Source organism: Dipodomys spectabilis, unplaced genomic scaffold, assembly GCF_019054845.1.
Source record: "Dipodomys spectabilis isolate Male_0828 unplaced genomic scaffold, ASM1905484v1 ptg000504l, whole genome shotgun sequence".
Lineage (NCBI taxonomy): Eukaryota > Metazoa > Chordata > Mammalia > Rodentia > Heteromyidae > Dipodomys > Dipodomys spectabilis.
In genome coordinates this window covers 3,285,930-3,307,500 of record NW_024871181.1, presented here as the reverse complement: position 1 = coordinate 3,307,500, position 21,571 = coordinate 3,285,930, and the positions used below count along the sequence as shown (strand labels likewise).

General features: G+C 58.2%; 1 protein-coding gene across 5 annotated transcripts in view; it reads right to left on the bottom strand.

Moving 5' to 3' along the window:
- Positions 1–21,571, bottom strand: part of Arhgef10l (Rho guanine nucleotide exchange factor 10 like) — a 124,103-nt gene that overhangs the window by 44,898 nt on the left and 57,634 nt on the right. Inside the window, exons 8-18 of one of the 5 annotated variants that reach the window (XM_042669736.1) lie at positions 19,739–19,855; positions 17,461–17,569; positions 14,552–14,658; positions 11,881–11,958; positions 10,951–11,130; positions 9,613–9,729; positions 8,433–8,525; positions 6,936–7,109; positions 3,383–3,528; positions 2,627–2,641; positions 2,203–2,384 (exon numbers count right to left, since the gene is read on the bottom strand). In XM_042669736.1, coding sequence (XP_042525670.1) covers positions 2,203–2,384; positions 2,627–2,641; positions 3,383–3,528; positions 6,936–7,109; positions 8,433–8,525; positions 9,613–9,729; positions 10,951–11,130; positions 11,881–11,958; positions 14,552–14,658; positions 17,461–17,569; positions 19,739–19,855 — 1,318 coding nt within the window. Of the gene's footprint in view, positions 1–2,202; positions 2,385–2,626; positions 2,642–3,382; positions 3,529–6,935; positions 7,110–8,432; positions 8,526–9,612; positions 9,730–10,950; positions 11,131–11,880; positions 11,959–14,551; positions 14,659–15,445; positions 15,637–17,460; positions 17,570–19,738; positions 19,856–21,571 lie in introns of those variants that run through there. The other 4 variants (XM_042669737.1, XM_042669739.1, XM_042669738.1 and 1 more) reach the window with 4 other exon arrangements.

Here is a 21,571-nt window from a genome sequence, read left to right as displayed (position 1 = left end):
CAGCAAAAGCTAGAAGTAGAGCTGTGGTTTAAGTGGTAAAGCACCAGCCTCAAGTGAAAAAAGAAAACAAAAAATGAAGAAACAGCATCCAGGCCCTGACTTCAAACTCTAGTTCTAGAGTGCACGCACACGCGCGTGCGTAAACCATCTAGGTGGGATCTCTGCTCTTATGGAGTTTACAGCCTAGGGGGAACGGGGGGGGGGCGGGGGGGGATGGTGGAGGCACAGACACAGCCAATTAACAACCAGGTGCTGGGAGAAAGATACTGGGTGATGAGCCAGTGGGGCAGGGTGAGTGGCCTCAGATCTCTGATGACCATGCCAGGGAGAATGGCAGCATGATGATGATGGCCAGTAAGAGACAGACGCACACCACGCCAGAAATCCGGGCTGTTAGATGGGCGGCCGTGGCTCACGCCTATCATCCTAGCTACACAGGAGGCTGAGATCTAAAGATGGTGGATCGAAGCCAGCCCGAGCAGAAAAGTCTGGGACACTCTTAACTTTCATAAACTACTCAGGAAACACTGGAAACAGTGCTGTGGCCCAAGTGGTACAATGCCAGCCCTGAACACCAAGAGGCTCAGACAGCACCCAGGACTGGAGAAACAAACAACAAAACAGAAAATAATTAGTCTGGGCTGCTTTCTTGTTGGGCAGTGGTGGCCAGGGGGCATTGCACCGCCAGCCGATGTCTAGCAAGCCCCATTACGGTGTCTTTGGACCTGCGTGGGGACTACCTGGACAGGACACACCTGAAATGTCACAGATCACAGACACCAGAGGGAGGGTGAGGAGGGGCTCCACAGTGACCTGGGGGGACCTCGTGGGTGCGGCCGCCCCAGTGTACCCCTTGCCCTGGGACAGACAGGGGGACAATGGAGACCCTGCACCGTGACAGAGCCGCGCCCGTGGCGTGAGCCATTTACGATCGGCAGCACGCCATCCGCCAGCGCGTTAAATTAATGCCGTTGATGGGAATTTTACTGTCCCGTCACTTGGTGTCTAATTTGTGGTTTTGTTTGGGTTTTATCGTTGTTAAAGGGGTCTAAACATATGGAGCTGATCTCCCTAAGCCTTCTATGTGTATGTATTTGAATAATGATATAATAAAAACCCATCCGAAACCTACCGGGGTTCAATAAGAAGGTGTTTCTACTTTGGGGTGGGGGTGGGGGGGCGGCAGTATACCAGGGGCTCTAGCTACAGAAAGTCTGAGTCAGAGCAAGGGGCCGAGAGGGGGAGGGGGTGGGACACCGCTCTCTCCACCTCCCAGGTCTGCCAGTGGGCGCCACGGTCAGAGCAGGTGTCCGGCCACGCGCTCCCTCCAAGCCCACGGGGCCTCCCGGCACACCAGTCAGACAGCAAGTGGGCAGGGCAGAAGATAGATGCAAGTACCCTCTGGCCCTATGGAGGTGTCTCTGGGCACTGCACTCTGCCAGCCCTGTGGCTTAGCTCGCTGGTACCCCAGGCTCCAAGCAAGGTTAGAATCTCAACCAATCATGAGACAAACACCGCCTAGAGCCTGAAGCCATCAGGAAAGCCGCCCTGAGTAGGACACGGGCAGATGTGTGAGGACAGGAGGGCGTTCTGGGAAAAGGCAAGGTTATGACCCTGTTTCCACGGGAGCAGGGGCTACCGAGGACCCCAGAGGCCCCAGCAGGGGGGAGAGTGGTTGGGCAGGGAGGAGAGGGAAGAGAGGGGAAGGGAGGGACATTCAAAGTGGGCATGGGACCTCTATTCCAAGAGCGAGGGGAGGCACCGGGGTGGCGGGGGAGGCACACAGATTTGATGCCACGTGGTGGAATGACGAGGAAAGGAGAGAAGGACAGGAGCCAGGCGGCCACTGCAGGGTCCTGGGAGCATAACAGGGCAGCCATGCGGAGGCAGAGAGCAGAGGGTCAGGCGCTGCCGGCAGGCGGCCCTGCACGGCACTCCTCTGGCCTAGGGGCCTCAGGGAAACGGGAGCCAGGCGGAGCCAGACAGCAGGGTCCCCTGGAGCTCAAGGAGGACAGTGTGCAGGCGATGCCCTGGGTGCAGCAAGGAGACCCCTGCCTGAGGCACCTGGGGGGGAGCTCTCTGCAGGCCGCTGGCGAGCCACAGGCGGGGCGGGGAGAGCTGGCAGGGCGTGGGGCGCTGGTCAGCCTGTGCCCACAGGCGGGTCCTGGGGTCCCATGGCGGGGGGGGGGGGGCTGCACTCACTCTGGGGCTGGCCGGCAGGCGAGGCCTTCTTGGCACCCGCGTGCTGGATGAGGACGTTGTCCTTGTCATAGGAGCCACCGTCCTGGCCCACCTCCACCACCTGCACCTGTGGCAGCGCCGTGTTCCACTTCACCACGTACTTGGGCCCCAGGGGCACCAGGCTGCTGATCTCCAGCTGGCCTCTGCCAGGACAGAATAGAGAAGTCCTGAGCGCCTGCCATGCCCCGGGCCCAGAGGCAACACAGCGCCGGACCCCAGCACCCCAGCTCAACCAGGCTCCACACAGCCCAAGCACAAGACCTCAGGCCAGAACCAAGCCACAGCAGCCCAGGGACCCTCGCTGGGGCCGAGCACCAGGGAGGCCACACTTCAGCCCCAGAGCCAGAACCACATGCTCCAAGCACCTGAGCCCCAAATCACCTACCTGTGGTTGGCCGGCCTGGGGAAAAGACAATAAGGAATGTGGTTACTGGGGCGAAGCCATTTCCGAGGACGGTGGGGGTGGCCCTGGGCTGCACATCCGGAGGGGTAGATATTGGGGGGAGTAGATGAGGCCCACAGGACCAGGTATGGACAGACAGAGCAACTGTGGGGGGGGCGCTGTCCCCCTGGACTGGGCCTGCTTTTCTCTCTCTCCAGACAGCCCTGCTCCGTGAGATTAAGTGACTTAGCCCTTATCCCACTAACCAGTATCCCAGGACTAGGCCCCTAGGACCCCACTTTGCATACCACACCTAACCCTGGCCAGCATGAGGGCCAAAGACATACAGGGGACCTGAGATGCGTGGTCCTGGGGTGGGAGAAACGTCCACCCTACCTGCTCTCTCCCCTGCCGGGACCTGTGACCTGGCGCCAGGTGGCCCTAAACCTGCTCTGTGGTGCCACATGGAGTACACAAGCCCCAGCCCCACCTCCTCCCCTCTGCCCTGCACCCAGCAGCAACCTCAGCTACTGCTGCCGTCATGCCCTTTCCAGAATGTTCTAAAGCGCTCAGGAGCCCACTGGGGTGGGGGGGTGGTCACAGCTAGAGATCTGGGGTGCATCCTGATACCTAAAGGCACACATGCAAGTGAATTGGCCGGGTGGACCCAGGCCCACACTGCTCCAGGCTATCCTAGGCCGCGCCCGAGCCCAGGCCCAGACCCAGGTCGGCACTTCCCTAGCCCGGGCCGGCCCTTACTTGAAGTTGATGTTGGCGCAGACCAGCATGTCATTGAGCAGGAAGACCCTGCGCTCCTTGGACTTGAGCAGCTGCCCTCGGTCTCCGTACACCGTCTCCGTCAGCGTCTCACATAGGAGCAGCTGCCGCTGGCCGGACGTTAACAGCTGGAGGAGGGGCAGGGAGGAGCCACATCAGTTTAGGGCCTAGACGGCTACGCAAACCTCACAGAAGGTGCCAGAGACTTGGAACCTTTTGCCTTAGAAAGAAGGAGAGTGAGGCTGAGAAGCGAAAGCGACCTCCATTTTTGGGGTGACCGTACATTCTGTGCAGTGAGGCCATGGGGCACCTGCCAGGTTCTCTGCTCGGGGGAGGCCCTGGGAATCCCGAGTACCCACCTGGCTGGGTCCCCTTAGCAGCACCCTTTGCCTGCCTGAGCCTCAGTTTCCCCAGCCGCCAAGGCAGAGCCTGCCCTCTGCGGCTGAGGCCACTGGAGTGGCTGTGTTAAGTAACTGGGCTTTATTAAGTAAAGGCCCATGGGCCCCTAAGCCTAAGAAAGAACCCCCTTGTCCCAGCCTAGGCTCCGGCTGGCTCTGGGCATTTCTACCACCCCAGAGCCCACAGGCAGAAGCCACAAGGCTGGGGAGGCACTGGGCATCACCGAAGTCTATGACTTAGTTACTTAATAAAGCACAGGCCTAGGCTCAAAAGCAGTTAGGATTTCAAGATGCCACCAGCAACACATTAAGCCTGGAACAGGGGCAATCTGAGCGCAGCCCAGGAGGGCAAAGGAGTCCTGCAGCACCAGCCCTGCACTCAGCACACCGTAGACTCCCCGGGCCTCTGCCTGGGGGTGTCCCCGGGCCTCTGCCTGGGGGCGCTGTTGGTGATGGTTTCACTGCGGCATGCTGCATCCTGACCTACAGAGACTGGCTCTGAGCCCCAGCTCCACCCTCACCTGCTCACACCAGCCCCACCAACCCGCTAGGACTGGGAAACACAGGGATGGTGAGAGAGGTCCAGAAAAACATATCGCCAAAAGCTGTGCCTCTAACAGACGTCGTTTCTCCTCCCTCCCTCCCTCCCTTCCTTCTTTTCTTCTTTCCCTACTAGATGGGAAAGGAAAGGCCACCTAAGGCCTACCCAAAAGAGGATGCTCTGCCCTCTTGGAGATACACAAGGATCAACCGAAGTCTGCCGCACAACCAACTGTCCAAGCGGCACAGGGTGTGGCTGCATCCCAAACACCGCTCCATCTCCCTCTAATCCAGGAGCGGTCCTGTGAGACCTCCCACTTCCCAGATGAGGAGATACCATAGGTAAAGTGACAGGCTGCAGGTGCTGCCCCCTGCAGGGTGGACAGGGCATTGCATGACAGGAAGGGGGATGGCCCAGATCGCTCACAGCTGCTAGCGCGGCGCTCACCCTGATTGCACAATTGAGCCAGATGCAGAGGCTCACGAAAACCTGACTAGGGTCCTGAGGGCAGAAGGTTTCCGCCAGACACTGCCAGGGGCGCCCTCCCCTACTGGTTCACAGGGATTTCTTTGAAAAGACAAGAATAGGAGGGGAAAAAAAAAACGGATATTGCCCAAACGGTCCCTCCACGGGCTCCTGAATCAGCTCTTTTGAAATAGGGGCACGATTCCGGCTCGGGCTACGCCCAGTTTCATTTCTGCTTCTCTGGGTGACGAAGGGAGAACAACTCACGGGTCAGGACCGTCCCGGGAGAGCTCCGAGGGGGATACCACATGTGACCACCACCACAGCATCTCACCGCTGCCCAGCTCAGCCCTCCCTTGCTAGAGGTGAAAACAGGCTCAAGGCCTGCAGGGCCTGCCTTCCTCAGCGTCAATCCGGTGGCCCTGACTTCCAGCCAGCCGCCACCACGTACCAACAGCAGGTCTCCAGGGGAGACCTCCTTTGCATGTGCTCAGCTCAAAGATGTGTGAACCAAAGAGGAAAGGATCCCCAAGTACCCCACACAGGGAGCTGGGGGTGAATGAAAGGAAAACCTCCCAGGCATGAAGGATGGCATAGGTAGCCATCCTGGGCTGAATTCTGCCCTCCAGAGACATTGCAAACCTGCGGGCTTTCAGGACAGGATGGTGAAGTGGGCAATACCCTGAAAAATCCTGAATGGATAGGGACACGCGCGCACGCGCACACACACACACACACACACACACAAGCACACACACACACACACACGTCTTCATCCCCAGCTCTGGGCCCCTGAACAGAGGGGGCAAACCCAGAGGGCTTCCAGCCAGCAGGTGGCGCTAGTGGGGAGAGGAATGCGAGGGATGTGGGCAGCCGCTCTCACATCTGCCAGTCAGGATCTTGTGGAAAATCTCTCAGTTTTTAAAGGTTGCCAACGACTTCCCTCATCTTAGAAATACAGTGTAGAGACCCCAGTCCATCTGCAGCCTAAAAAGGGACCTGAGAAGAAGGGACACCTGCCCCACGGGCCCGTGGGCCTAGCGGTGCCAGCCGCAGAGATCTTTGCACTGGCAACTGTGGTGCATAAGAGCGGGGCTGCCAGCTGTCCTCCCGGGCACTGCAGAACTCTTCCCTGTTCCTCTCTGGAACAGCCAGCCATAGCCTCAGACCCTACAGAGAGGCAAGGGGCACTTGAGGCTCACACCTGTAATCCCAGCGGCTCAGGAGGCTGAGATCTGAGGGTCATGGTTTGAAGCCAGCTGGGGAGCAGAAAACCTGAGAGATTCCATCTCCTCTCCAGTTAACCAGCATAAAAGCCAGGCTGAAGGTGTGGCTTCCACAGTAGAGCGCCAGCCTTAAGCAAAAAAGCCGAGGGAGAACAGGAAGTCCTGTGTTTGAGGCCTTGTGCCTGAGGAAAGGGCTCCTCGATTTCCGCCCCCCCCAAGACATGAAAACCTCCCATAGGCTGATACAAAGACAGCCTTCCCACAGGCTGAGGCAGGTCCCCTCCCCCTCCCACGGCCAGCGATGCGCAGAGGGAGGGAGAGGGGTCCAGAACTGCAGGCCGGGATGGGGTGGAAGGCAAACAGGAGCTGTGGTAAGGTGGCCTGTGCTCTAAAACTAGGGCTCTCTGAATATTCATCTGCGCATTTTAAGGGCTTTTGTTTTGCTTTTATTAAGCTATACCAGTGTAGGCCAATACCACAGCAGACCATGGCCTCCATTCTCTTCTTCCTCTACTAAGGGCTCTTGGAAGGGGCTGGTCCTCCTCCTCATGTATCTTCAAGCAACCTTGGCTGTCTGATGCTACTGAATTCTCCTCCTACCAGAGGATGCAAGTGAGGTTCAGAGAGGTTGAGGCTGTCCCCCGATGCCAGACAGCAAGCACCAGTGGCACAAACAATATCTGAATTTTAAACCCAGAGCCTCTTGTTTTAACTAAAAGCTGCCTGTACCCTAAAATAGCATGTGCAGCGATAAATGTGGGCTCCAGGTGAGAATCTGAACCGGGAGACCAGAGCAGTGGGTTTGGAGAAACAAAGATTGCCCCTCTCTCTAAGAACATCGGAACCTCGCAGGTGGGGACGGCAGAGGGGGCGGGGGGGGGGGGGGGGGAGGAGGCTGCTCTCACCTTGTTGAGGCTGCTGCGGTCGCTGACGCTCTTGGTCAGCTGCTGGATCTCAGCCACCTGGTCAGCCAGTCGCTTCTGCTCATTCAGCTTCTCAGCCAGGGTCTCCAGCTCCGTGAGGGCCAGCTGCAGAGACAGCCTGTCCGGGTGGCCCCTGGGGGTGTTCTTCAGCATGTCCTACCAGCCAGAGATGAGCCAAGACTGGGACACGGCACCACACACACACACACACACACACACACACACACACACACACAGGCCTTCTCTGGGCTGGGGCAAAGCTATGCCCCCACACCACCCCCACAGACCAGGTCTGAAGGGTGCAGCTTGGTACTGGGTGTAGAATAGCCCAGAGGGGCTGCTAATGAATGAAGAGAATAAGATCATTGTGTGCCTCGCAGAGTATATGCTCAACAGCACTGTCATCACAAGGGCTCTTAGAGACATCCGTCTACTGTGCCCACAGCAGTGCGACTCACAATGGCCAAAATAAGATGGCCACTGAGTGATAGCTGGGGGGGTAAAACGTGGCCGCTCTATACATTCAAACACACACGGGCCTCAACAAGGGAAAGAAATCACCAGGTACAGATGGCTCATGCCTGTCATTCTAGCTACTCAGGAGGCTGGGATCTGAGGATCATGGTTCAAAACCAGGCAGGGCAGGAAAGTGTGTGAGACTCTTACCTCCAATAAACCAGAAAAGAAAAAGAAAAAAAAAAAAAAAGCCAGAAGTGGAGCTGCGGCTTAAATGGGAGATCAACAGCCTTGAGCCAAAAAAAAAAAAAAAAAAAAGCCAAGAGAGAACAAGGCCCTGAGTTCACGTCTCAGGACCAGCACCAAACTTTTAAAGGAACAATAAATAAGTAAATTAAAAGGAAGGAAATTCTGACATCATGCCAAGGCGAATGAACCTGAGGATACAACGTCCTCACGAAAAGACAAACACTGCGAGATTCCGCAGGCAGGAGGCTCCTAGAGTGGCAGGATCCCTGGGCTCAGTGGGCAGGACAGGGCTGCTGGACGGGGAGGGCGGGGTGGCTGCAGGGGGGCATCCAGATGGGGCTTAATGGACAGAGTCTCCTTGGCACAGAAGGAGAGCTGGCGGAGGGGGAGGTGGGGACTGCGGCATGAAGGGGACGCCCCAGATCCCCCGCTCAGCACTGGTCCACTGGTGGCAAATACGGAAAAGCGCTCACTGGCGCTGATGCACTGATGACCACTCACTGGTGAGTAAACAGAGGCCAAGACACCACCGTCCCTCCACTGGCAGCTAAGGCCCTCGGGTCCCAGGGCCCTGTGGCTGTCACCGACTGCTGCCTGCTCTGGGCAGAAGGACCCAACGTGCCATGGAACCTGATGCACTGCAGTGCAGGAGGAAGGTGAGGCCGGAGCCTCACCCTGGGGGTGGGAGGACTCTGACTGCCCCAGGCAAGCCCTGATCATCTGTGCCACCCACACCCACCCCCAGGCCAGCAGAAGCCGAACCCCTGGCAGTACCTGAAGCAGGAGGATGAACTGTGGAAACCTCTGGATGGGCTTCACCATCAGCCCATAGAGGGTGACGCGGTCTGGGCTGCACACTTGTCGGCGCTGGGGAGGACAAGGGCAAGTCAGTCCCCGAGGCTCCCGCTGAGTACCCAAAGCAACTCAGTCTCCAAGCTTCCCACTGAGCCCCCAGTACACAGGGCAACTCAGTCCCCAAGCTTCCCACTGAGCCCCCAGTACCCAGGGCAACTCAGTCCCCAAGCTTCCCACTGAGCCCCCAGTACCCAGGGCAAGTCAGTCCCCAAGCTTCCCACTGAGCCCCCAGTACCCAGGGCAAGTCAGTCCCCAAGCTTCCCACTGAGCCCCCAGTACCCAGGGCAAGTCAGTCCCCAAGCTTCCCACTGAGTCCCCAGTACCCAGGGCAAGTCAGTCCCCAAGCTTCCCACTGAGCCCCCGTACCCAGGGCAACTCAGTCCCCAAGCTTCCCACTGAGCCCCCGTACCCAGGGCAACTCAGTCCTCAAGGCTCCCACTGACTGAGTCCCAGTACCTGGGGCAAATCTCTCCCTGAGGCTCCCACTGAACCCCCGTACCCAGGGCAAGTTAGTTCCCGAGCTCCCCGCTGAGCCTCCAGTACCCAATGGAAGTCAGACCCAGAGGCTCCCACTGAGTCTCTAGTATCCACCCATCCGTGTCCTCCATGGATGCCAGTTCCCTGTAGCCAGGGCTCTGTCGACCTCACCTGCTCCTCTTCCAGCATCTGGGGAACCTGACCATAGCCCCTCACGGACTCCAAAGCTAACCATAGCCCTGAGCCTCCATCCTCCCAAGTGACTGACACCCAGGACCTGGGGAGACACCCTCCTCATTTTCAAACAAGGAACCCCAGGCCCTAGCCATAGCCCCAGAGCTGCAAGGCGGAGCCCGCACACCCCCTACGGGGCTTCGCAGGCCTGCCCTCCCGGCTGCACAGCTCGGGGACCCTTGCCTCCCACAGAGCCTTTAGCTCATCCTTGCCCCCTCCGGGGATCAAGAAGTAGTTTCTCCCCCACAGAACTGAGGCATCCCCAAAGGGGCCGGGCAGGGGTGCAGGTCACAGCTGTGACATCAAGTTCCGGGCTGACGTGTACCTCCCATGTGCTCAGCCTCCCCCAGCCCAGCCCTGGTCAGCGGCCTGGACAGCCCGGGGCCACCTTGAGGAACTCGAGGAAAGCTGGCTTGGTGAGGCAGGCTTTCTTGATGATGCACATGGCGTTGGTGAAATTGTTCACGTAGTCGCTGTATACGTCCAGCACCATGGACTTGGAAAACTGTAAAGAAGTGGGGGGGGGGGGAGGTGTCATCTCTGTGGGGCAGGCAGCAAACCCGTGAGGCCAGCTGACCTGCCGCTCTGTTTGGGAAGGGAATCTGGGCTTGAAGAAGCAGAAATCACCCCAAGATCACAGAGGGAGGGGATATTATTTGCTTTATATGTGTTTTCTTGGACAGGGCCCCCAGCTCTCACCATAGTGATGTCTCTAGAGCTGAGCTGTAGAAGGCAGGGCATAGGCATGGAACCCACCCTCCCTCCTTGCCACAGCCCCCCAGACACACCAGCCAAGGATGCTGTCCATTCAGAGGATCTACCAAACCCTGTGGTTTTTCAAGACTATATGTATATATGTGTATGTGTGTGTGTGTATATATATATATATATATATATGTATATATATACATACATACATATGTATGTGTATATATATTATATATATATGTGCCATCTTGAGGCTTGAACTCCGGGCCTGGGCACTGTCCTGTAACGTTTCTTCTTTTCCTTTTTTTTGTGCTCAAGGCTAGCACTCTACCACTTAAGCCACGGCTCTACTTCCAGCTTTTTGGTGGTCCATTGGAGATAAGAGTCTCATGGAGTTTCCTGCCCAGACTGGCTTTGAACAGTGATCCTCAGATCTCAACCTCCTGCGTGGCTAGGATTACAGGTGTGAGCCACCGGCGCCCAGCTGATCTTTTTTTCTTTTAGCTGGCTTGGCCTTCCCTACACCCTGCACCCCCCTCAGGCCCCAGAGACCGGAGGGGCCTCTAGAACTGTCTGAGATCCCAAACCCAGGCCAGGACCTCGGGAGACCAGACCTGACCTCCAAGGCCAGGTCTTCTTCTCCAGCACCCCTGGGACCCTGAGCACTGCCTGAGCCAGCTTATCCTCCAGCAGCCCATCGCTCTTTGAGTGCTGGGTGAGGGTAGTTTAGGTGGCTGGAGGCCACTGGTATCCCAGGGGGTTCCCCATCTGGGCAAGCCAGGTGGTGGCTGCGCTCGGCCTGGAGGTCCTCTTCAAAGGCCATCTCGGCACTCCAAGGGGCCGCGTCCACCCCCAGCATAGCCCATGTAGACTTGGGGGCCCTGCTGCCCTCCGGCCCCGCTGGCTCAGGCAAGTGGCCCCAGCAGAGGAGGGAGACTGGATCACATGACCTCTGAGGTCAGGCTGGCTGTGGTTCTACCCAGGGGGGAGGCCACGAAAAGTGTTTGGGGACACCTACGGAGGCCACGAAGAGGTCCCCGATCTTCTCCGTGGAGTCCCACTCGGCCACGCGGGAGGACAGGGCGATCTGGAACATGGAGTGCAGGTGCAGGATCTCCCGCACCCGGAGGAATACCACCTGGCACTTGCGGATGCTCAGCGCCTTGGGCTCCATCTCCATCAGAGGGTTGCGGTAATCCTGCAGGGAGCCGGGGGCCGTCAGGGCTGAGGGAACGCGGCAGACACCCCCACACACACCCACACCTTCCTGCAGGGTGAAGAAACACCCTCCCTCCTCACACATCCTTCTGGAAGGTTCTCCGTGAACGCGATGCCCCTCTCCTCTCTCGCTGCCCATCACAGCCCCTGGGACTTCTGTGCTAAGCTGGGTCGCGGGGAGCAGGAGGGTCTTTTCTGTGCTAGGGAGGCAGCCCCGAGGGAGGGGCTGGCCAGCTGGGGACACCCAGAGGTGTCTGTCCAAGGGAGTGCCACCCTCCTAGCAGGCCCAGACTCAGAGAGGTGGCCTCACACTGGCAGCGGGAAGAGTCATGGAGTCAGGGGTTCAAACCCCAGGCCAGGGCAGCACACCCAGGACACATGGCACTCACGTGGGCTTAGTGATCCCCCTGTGAGAAACCAGGAGCTTCTCACCCCCCATCCCCGCCTTGCGGAGCCCCGGGGGGGTCCCAGAGTGGCCAGGAAGACACAGCACCTTTCTGGGCATGAAAGAGGCCCGCCCTGCCTCGACCCTCTCATTTGGGGGAATCCCAATTTCATTACTAGCCATGAGCATGAACACCGGGGCCTGGGGAACCCTTACCTGAACCCTCCCATTTGGAGCTCCTGCCATCCCCCCCTAAACAAGGCCAGTGTGGGGTCCCCTTCCCAAATGCTCCTTAGGAAGTGCCCCCCTTCCTCCCTTCCTCCCCTGCGAGACCCAAGGAGGCACCTGGAGTATCCGCTTCAGGGACTCTACGTAGCTGCCCTCGCTCTGCACAATGGAGCCCAGGATGTGTCTCCGGACCACCTGCCAGGCAGAGCTACAGTCACACAGGGGGCCAGCGGACACGCTGCGGGGGGGGGGGGGGGGCACGGCGGCTGCTGAGTGGGGGGGGACAGGAGGGGGGACAGGAAGGGACACTGCAGACACAGGACACAGGGGCTCCACAGCCACTCATAGACCCCAGGGAGAAACACCATGCTGCCCAGGCTGAGGCCCCCGGGAAGGAAGGAGAGCAGATCCTGCTGGCTTCCGCTCGCATACACCCAGGGAGGGGGAAGTCACTACCTCTCCTCCCACTTCCATCTTAGGCGGATATGAAGTCTCAGCCTCACCTACAGTGTGGCAGGGGGGAATGCAGCGGTACCTGCCCCTCTGACAGGCCGGCCGGGTGGGTGGGCACCATCCCTCCCTGACCATCTCATCTCCCTTCCCTTTTTCCGCCCATGTTCCTCATCGCCCCCTCCCCCAGCCTGCATCAGGCCAGCCCAGAGGGCACCAAGCCCCTCAGTGCTGCCGACCAGCACCGGCTCAGGTGCAGGGTAACCCTCTCCCTCGCTCCCCCGGGCGTGGCACGGTCATAGGTCACAAACTTTGCTGCGCGGTGGAATCACGTGGGACCTTTAAAACATCCTGTCACCTGCCTACACCCTCCCACTGGACATTGTGAGTCCTTTGGTCCTGAGGTGACCTGGGCATCCGCCTTTAAAATGTCCCTCAGGAACCGGGTTCATGCCTGCCATCCTAACTACTCAGGCGGCTGAGATCTGAGGGTCGCTGTTCCAAGCTAGCCCAGGTAGTAAAAGGCGTGAGACTCCTATCTCCAATTAACCAGCAAAAAGCCAGAAGTGGAGCTGTGGTTCAAATGGTAGAGTGTGGGACTGGGAAGGTGGCTCAGTGGTAGAGCGCTTGCCTTGCATGCCTGAGGCCCTGGGTTCGATTCCTCAGCACCACATAAGCAAAAAGAAAAAAGCCGGAAGTGGCGCTGTGGCTCAAGTGGTAGAGTGCTAGCCTTCAGCTGAAGAGCTGAGGGACAGCGCCCAGGCCCAGAGTTCAAGCCCCACAACCGTACCAAAAACAACAACAACAACAAAAAAAAGGTAGAGTGTCATCCTTAGGGCAAGAAAAGCTCAGGGGCAGAGCCCAGGCCCTGAGTGCTAGGACTAGCGCTCTCTCTCTCTCTCTCTCTCTCTCTGCCCCCCTCCCCCTCTCTCCCCCTCTAGCTCTCTCTCTCCCCTCTCTCTCCCTTCTCTCTCCTTCCTCTCCCTCCCCTCTCCCCTCTCTCCCCCCCCTCCTTCTCAGTGCTGGGCTGGGCCAGGCTGAGTGCCCCCACAAAGATGTCTTGTGTGAGTGCAGTCTGTCCATCTGCACCAAGGGCTGGGCGGCCACCTCTCCTCTCCTCTCCCTTCCCTGTCCTGGCTGTCCTGAGAATGTCAGTCCTGGCCCCGCGGCCACAGCCCAGCTCCCTCTGCCAACTCTAGCCACCCATCCTCTCCTCCCACCGCTCCCACAAATGCCCCCCCCCACCCCACGTCACACAAGCTGGGGCTGTGGCACCAACCACTCCACTCCGGGCAGTGCCCATGTGGAGCTGAATCCTGAACCTCAGTGCCCGGACTTGGGCTGAGTAACTCCGAGGGGCTGTCCATGGCACCCCAGGGCATTCAGCGCTCCCCTGGCCTCTGCCCAACACATGCCGGTTGAACCCTGAGCCTCCATAACCAAAGCTGTCAACTGTCCCTAGCAGATCTGAAACTGTCCTCTGCCAAGAGCCAAGGGTCTGGGGTCACTAGAACATCTGGTCCAGGAAGGGGCCCCCAGAGGTAAGAGAGAGACAGAGACAGAGACAGACAGAGAGAGAGAGAGAGAGAGAGAGAGAGAGAGAGAGAGAGAGTGAGAGAGAGAGAGAGAGAGACACTCTGAAAGTGGGGAGTCCAGGCTCAGCCTGGCTCTCTGAAAACCATGAGCAACGCCCAAAGCCTCTCAGAGCCACGTACTTGTGGACCTCAACCCTGAGGCCAGGGGAGGAACCATGCCGCATGCCACCACCAGCAAGCATCCACGGAGGGGCACGCTTCCTGCCACCCCAGCTGAAGGCTGTGGGCAGGGATGAGGCCGGTGTGGCCCTGTCATCCTGAGGCCAGACATCAGGATTTTCTGTCCCCACAGCCCTGCCCGTGAGCTTGCGGACAGACACCTCTCCCATCCAGACCAAGAGGGTCAATTGTGACCTGGCCAGGGTCTCCAGCCGGGCACAGCTGCCTGGTCTTGCTCTGTGAAACGCAGCTGGCGTCCACCACAGCTCCCAGCAGACGCCGTGATGGACTCAGGAGCCCCTGGCCTGCACGTGTGGACACCTGGCAGTCCTTCCTAAGCTAGACAGGTCAGCATGCTTCAGGCTTTACTTGTCCCATTCCCTTCTTCAAAGGACACCTCACCAACAACCTGCTCTGCTTGTCCTGGGGCCCAGAGACAAACTCACCAGATGCCGGGACCTCGCCCTCCCCCAAAACAACAATGTGGAACGGAACCCCACTTGTCACTGCCCCTTCAAGACCCAGACACCCCCTGCCCTCCCCCTCCCCCACCCACAGGCCCCCACACTCTGCTCCCCACACACCTGCTGCGGGCTCAGGCCATCGGGCATGGGGCCCAGCTCCGGGGCTGGGGGCTTGATGTCTGTCACGCCGACCTCCAGGAGGCCCATGTCCTCCTCCTCCGAGTCACCTGGGAAGTCGGACGGGCCAGGGGCAGCAGCTCAGGTGAGGATAGCACAGCCTGCTCAGGCCCCAGGGAACTGAGAGCCACCCAGACCAGTGCCGGGCCTGAGGGGCTGAAGCCAGTCTCCCGGCTGCCCAGCTGCCCCAGGAGCCCGGAATCACCCAGGAGCACTCACATGCCGTGGGAGACAGGGATGGCAGAAGAGGGAATGAGCGACCCAGCAGGAACAGAACCCGGCCTCAATCTTGGGACCAGCCTTGCCTGAATTCCCTGTTCAGACCTGCCTGCGCCGGCCCAGCCAAGGCCAACCACCGTATCCCTGTCCCCAGCACTAAAAATAGGGAGGGACATAAGTCCCGAGAAGAACAGATCTGCGCTACACCCTCTTTTTCTTTTATTTTTTCCTTTAATGAGAGGTCCCAAGGACAATGCTTGCCTAGAATCTGATTGAGAGTCCTGGGCCTGCATCGGTGGGGGGTGTGGGAGGGGTCTCCACACTGGAACAGAAGGGGACAGATGGCAGCCTCTCTCAGAGGAGAGTCCAGGCCTGTCCTTGTAGGATCCAAGTACCCTGCCCCCCCCCCACCACACACACACACACACACACACACACACACACACACACACACACACACACACACACGAGGCTCAGGAACCCGGAGATGGGACCTGGCACATGGCCTCTGCAGGGGGCAGGAAGTGGGGAGGTGGGGTGGGAGAGGGTGGAGAAAAGAAGAAGTGCCAGCCACCCCGGGGGTGGCTGGGGGAGCAGGCATCCATGGTGGACCCTTACCTGAGCAGGAGATGGAGGAGGAGGAGGGGTAGCGGATGACGGGGTGGGGGTAGGGGTGGAGGAGGGAGTGGCGGGGGCCCTCCTGCCTGGCCCCCATGATGCCCAGGGCATCTCTGTGCACCCACCCCAGCCGCTGGCTCCGAGGCTTCCTCTTCCCCCACACACTGCTGGGTAACATTCTTGGCCTGGGATCTGAGCCCTGCCCGGCTATTAATAACACCATGTGGGAGGGTCACTTTAGGAAAGGCCCGAGTCAGTGGGTGGGGGAGGAGGTCCCAGAAGCTGTCCCTGGCCGCCAGGCCTGTTCCTTTCTTTGGAGGCTCCGCCATAGGCAGCCCCAGACAGCGGGCATGCCCACTCCGTCCCCAGGTGGGGGTTCTGACCATCCCTCCAGAGGAGGGACTAGGCCAGGTCACAGCCAGGAGGCCAGGGCCCAGAGGAGACTCGGATCAGTAGCCGGGCACCAGTGGCCCACGGCTGTCATCCCAGCTACTCAGGAGGCTGAGATCTGAGGATCACAGTGTGAAGCCAGCCCAGACCAGAAAGTCCATGAAACTCTTATCTCCCACTTAAACAGAAAAAGCCAGTAGTAAAGCTGTAGTTCAGAGATAGCGCCCGGGCCCAGAGTTCAAGCCTCAGGCCCGGAAAAAAAAAACAACACAGGGGGTAGGGGTGGGAATGGGGGGGGGTGTACTGAATGAATGGTAACAAGTAGTAATTAATCAAATCTGTCTAAAACCTAAATGACCTTTCTATGTCCAGCAAGGCCCATAGGGCCCCGCCAACCTGCCTTGACCTCCTCCTCCCCTTCCAGGCCTGTGTGTGTGTCTGTGTGTGTGTATGTGTGGTGTGTGTGTGTGTGTGTGTGTGTGTGTGTGTGTGTGTGTGTGTGTGTGTGTGTGTGTGTGTGTGTGTGTGTGTGTGTGTGTGTGTGTGTGTGTGTGTGTGTGTGTGTGTGTGTGTGTGTGTGTGTGTGTGCCTTGACCTCCTCCTCCCCTTCCAGGCCTCAGGCCTCTGTGTGTGTGTGTGTGTGTGTGTGTGTGTGTCTGTGTATGTGTGTGTGTGTGTGTGTGTGCTGTGTGGTGTGTGTGTGTGTGTGTGTGTGTGTGTGTGTGTGTGTGTGTGTGTGCCTTGACCTCCTCCTCCCCTTCCAGGCCTCAGGCCTCTGTGTGTGTGTGTCTGTGTGTCCATGTGTCTGTGTGTCTGTGTATGTGTGTGTGTGTCTCTCATGTAGACCCCTGACCCCTCTGTGCCTGTCCCCTTACCTGCATGTGGGAATGTGCTGGCCTTCCCTGCCTTGTTCTGCATCCACACAACCAAGTTCTCAGAAGAATGGAGGCACATAAGTACTCAACATGCATCCACCATCAATATTGTTTCTTGGGCATCTTCTACCTTGCCACCTCTGGGCCTTTGCACATGCTCTATCCTCTTCCAGGAGCACTGTTCCCCTCTGCCAGGGGACCTGGGTCTTCTTCTCCCATCTTACCTTTCACCCTTGTCTATACCCACTTCCTCCACACCTCCCCGCAGGGAACATACTGGACCACTGGCTGACCGGTCCTCTCCATGGATGTCCCCGCCGCCCTCCCTCCCCAGGGCACCCGGGCCCTCGAGGAAACGCTGTGGAATTGATTTTGGTACCCTGCACGCAGCTTGGGGGGATGGGACTTAGCAGGTATTGGGAAAACCCTGACTGGATGAAGAGAAATAGTGAAGATGAGGTCCGCTGAGCCAGAATACAGGCGGCCAGGGTAAACCCAGGCCAGGCCAGGACACTGGCATCGGGGAGGGGCGTGATGCCTGCCACGTCAAGACCGATTGGGACATCTGGGGTTTCATCCACCACCACCACCACCACCACCACCCCCAGCCAGAAGAGGCCAGTCACCCAGCCCAGTGTCACCCCGCCCTGTATGACCTCAGAGGGTGGCGAAGATGGGCCCCCCCTTACTCCCGGTGCAGAGCAGAGCAGAGCACCACGCCCTCCCAGGCCGGGCAGCGTAGCACCTCACCAAGGACATCTTTCCGGTGTAGGAAGGACACTTTGCGCATGACGGCCATCCGCGTCTTCTCCAGCCCGTCCCTGGTTCCGCTTTTGGCAGCCTTCATGAGCTGGGTCATCTGAGTGAAGGAGAGGGACTGTCAGAGAGGCAAAGGAGAGGGGCTGCAGCCCGGCTGCACCACACGGCAGAGCCACCAGCCCATGCTGCCCCCATGGCGAACAGCAGAGGCCAGGAGGGACCGTTGGGGGAAGGGAGGGGGGGAACAGGTGTATTCATGGCCCGGGGTTCTCCCTGTGGACAGGGCTGACCCTCACCCATTTCCTCCAGGACAATCTATGTACCCAGGCTCCCAATTAAGAGATGGTAGAATAGCGGAGGGGGGAGGGGGCTGGAGTCCTAGGCCTGGGTTCAAATCCTGACATTCCCCCAGCAAGTGGACAAGTCACTTTGCCTCAATTTCCCCCAGAGAACATGAACTAATGGTACAATTGCCCCCCCTGGAAGGGCCTGGGAGGCCCGGGGAGGGGAGGGGGGGCAGCTCTGGGGAGGCCTGCTGGGCCACAGGCCTGGGTCACTAACAGGAGGTAAGTGCCGCCTCATCCATCTGCTGCTCAGCCCAAGTCAGCAGCCCCGGCCCTTGCTATCCCAAAGCCAGGTTCCTTTCTGAGCTGCTGCCCGGCAGAAGGAAGAGCTGAGTTTGCAAAGCACGCAGGACGCCCATTCCTTGTGGTGCTGACATAGCAAGCCAAGCAGGACACAAAGCAGGAGGAGGGTGTCACGCCCAGGAGCAGCACCCTGGGCGCCCGGGGGCAGCCACTGTCCCGTCATGTCTCTGTCCTCTTCGTCCCTCACTCCCAGCCCCAACCTGGATGCCTTCTCCAACACACAGCCGGAACTAGGTGCCATCCCGCAGGTGGTCATGTGGATTCCATTCAGCTGCCAGGATGGAGGTCCAGACCCCTGCATACATCTCATTTTAATCAATCCCCAGGGCACGGTGCACTCGTGGTGCTCAGGAGCCCCTCTGTCTGAAGGCAGAGAGCCTGTGCTGGGGAAGTGGGGCTCTGGCCTCCTCGGCCAGCCTCTTGGTCCTCAGCTGCAGGGCCATGAACTTCTCAGGGATCTAGAAGAGGACTGGCTACAGAGGCTGCCCAAGGCAGAAGCTCGTCAGGAGCCAGGGCAGCTTTCTGGAAGTCACCCTGGGCAGAAAGAACCCCTCCCAGCTCACTTCTCTCCCTGGGGCTCTTGGCTTCTTGACAGGCAGGGCACAACGCTTGAGAATCTAGGTAGGGGCAGATGGCAATCGCAGAGGTTACACCACGATGCCCGTATTTCCTGGGGTGCATCATTTTTCAAAAGCGGGGCACATACCAGACTGGAAACTTCTGTTCCTGGGCCCAATTCCCCTCCTAAGCCATCTATGAGGTTGATCTGGTATTTGGGAGGTCATCTGAAGCCCTACACTGGACATTTTCCCCAAGTCCAAAAAAGAGCATCCGGGGATTAGACCAGAAAGTTCTGTGTGAGAGCCTGGCACACGTACTCATCCTCACGGCACATGGCTGGCCCGGGGCTGCACCTTGCTCTGCCTCCGGGGACCTCCCTAAGCCCCAGCACTCTGATGGGTCTCAGATGCTGCGGGGGATCTGGGAAACCCCCCTCCCCGCCTCTTCCTTCTGGGAACTCAGGCTCAGCCACAGGGAGACCAGGCTACTAAAACGCCCAGGCTGGAGCCTCAGCTCTACAGCCATCAGGCTACATTCTTGGTGGAAAGACAGCTGTCCCCAGGGTGCCATTGGGACCAGCCAGCCAACCATGAGATAGTTACAGTGGCCAGTCTCCACTGAGGCTCTCACGGCCAAGCACCTCACAGGCCTGCCCAGCCAGTCCTGGTGTTGGTTGGCTGGCCTCGATTTTGCAGTCCTCCCGCCTCAAGTCTCCAAAGTGCTGGGATTACAGGCAATGCACCACTACACCATCCGCAGCTAGGAACCTGCATTTTTTTTAACAAGGAACCCTGGGTAATTCTGGGGGTCCTAAAGATTGAAATCCACCCCCTCCCCTACCCAGGCATCCTCATGGACCATTAGAATTTCTGTGACAGGACGGGGAGGTCCAGGCAGGTACGGCTGGCTACTACGTAAGGTACCATCCCCACTGCGGTGCAGATGTGAGGTGCGGCCAGGTTCAGAGTCTCAGGGTTGGGCCTGGAGATACGTGCCTGCCCGCCGCAGCCCAGCGCAGCAGCAAGGCCCCCTGGGGACAGGGCGGGGCCGACGGACAGTACCTTACAGTCGCACTTGTGCTTCAACTCCTGCATGTCTCTCCCCCCAACTCTTAAAGCCAAGATGTCTCTCTTAGTTCTGGCGCATCTCTCCTTTAGCCTAGTCAGGTCTGGAGAAAGCTGGAGCCCCCAAGCGGCCAGGCAGAAGGAGAGCAGGTGAGAGGAGCAGCCAGGACAGGGAGGAAACAAAACATAGACAACAGGGGAAAAAGGAGACTCAGGTCAAGTGGCAGATGGATCATCGGAGCAGGCAGGACATGGCAGCCCTGGGCCCAAGCAGTAACTGTCAGGTATGGCTGGAATGAGCTCCAGTAGTTCCACCCCAACGGCCAGGCAGCCATGGGCTGGGCCTCTGCCAATGAGAATCACAGATTGGCCGGGGGGCGGGGGGCTTGGTGTGGGGGGAATCAAGCCCCAGTCCCTTTGCTCTGGGGAAAGGGAAATAATGCCCTGAAATTAAGGACTATGGCTTCTCTTCATCCCAGCCCAGCATCAGGCTTGCAATTAAAGGTTCTTGGTGTACTTTTAAGATGAAAAGCTAGCAGGGAATTAGGGGATGGATGGATGGATGGATGGATGGGTGGATGGATGGATTGGATGGATGGATGGGCACTGACAGGCAACTAGTTAACAACTGGCTTCCCATAAATAGGTAGCTGCTTTGTAGTATTTCGTAGTAGAAGTCCCCCATTCCCCCCTAGGACAATGCCAAGCTACCAAAGTGCCATCTCTGAGTGTGAACCTGTGCTTAGCTGGTTCCTGAGCTCTTGGAAGCTAGGCTCCAGTGCACCTCTGAGGAGGAGATGAACTAATGAAGGTGGCTGCATGAAGGAGGGATGCGTATAGACTATCTAGAGCGTGGATGGACAGAAGAAGAGACAAACATTTACAGACATAGGCGGTGTGTGGTAAACGGCACAGAAGTCCGAGCCAAGTACCACTGCTGGAGAAACTGACAAGGAGACGGCTTGGGAATTTGAGTCATACACGCAAGGCATGGCTCCCAGTACTTGCTGGAAAAACTCTCTTTATCTCTCTGAGGTGCAGCTTCTTTGCTGGCATAAAGTGGCTTTAAGAAGAGTGACTTCGTAGGGATGCTGAGCAAACCAAGTGGACGCCACATGTAAAACCCAGAGCTTAGTAAGTACTCAAAGAAAGGAAGCCACTACTGCACTGCCTTTCAAAATACAACTACACCGGTTTATGAATTAGACGGATGAATGGGTGGATAGATGATAGATAGATGGATGGGTGGGTGGAGGGATGGTAGATGATGGACAGATAGATGAGGTATTTTTTAATCCATATGTGATGTTCGGTTCTGACTCTACCAGGTACTGGCTTGTGTGATCCTAATCACTCCATTTGGCCTCTCTGATCTTCTCTCCTAAGTTTTCTGATCAACAAAATAAGAAGCTCAGTGCTTGTTGTTAACACTGAGGTATTAGAAATGAACCTGATTCTTTTTTGGGGAGAGAAAGATGCAGGATGGGATCCTGGGCAGAGATAAAATGAGATCTGTTCTGCCACCAAGAGCTTGACAAAATAAACCATAAAGGTCTTTGCTTCCCTCAAGACTAGAAGTGCAAGGAAACATTAGGACCACGGGTCATTTGCTGAGCCGGCCAGAATGTGTCAGGCATTTCTAGAAGGAGCCCACCCAGCCCCTGTCCCCAGTTGGGCCAGTGACCTTGGTTCTGAAGAGGTCACCCAGCAGAGAGCAGAGGGGTTCACTGCAGCCCACCCCACACCTGGAAACAATCCCCCACTGACCTGAGTGGCTGGCAGCAGGACTGTCTGAGGACCAATAGGACATGGGAAGCTGTTTACGTTACA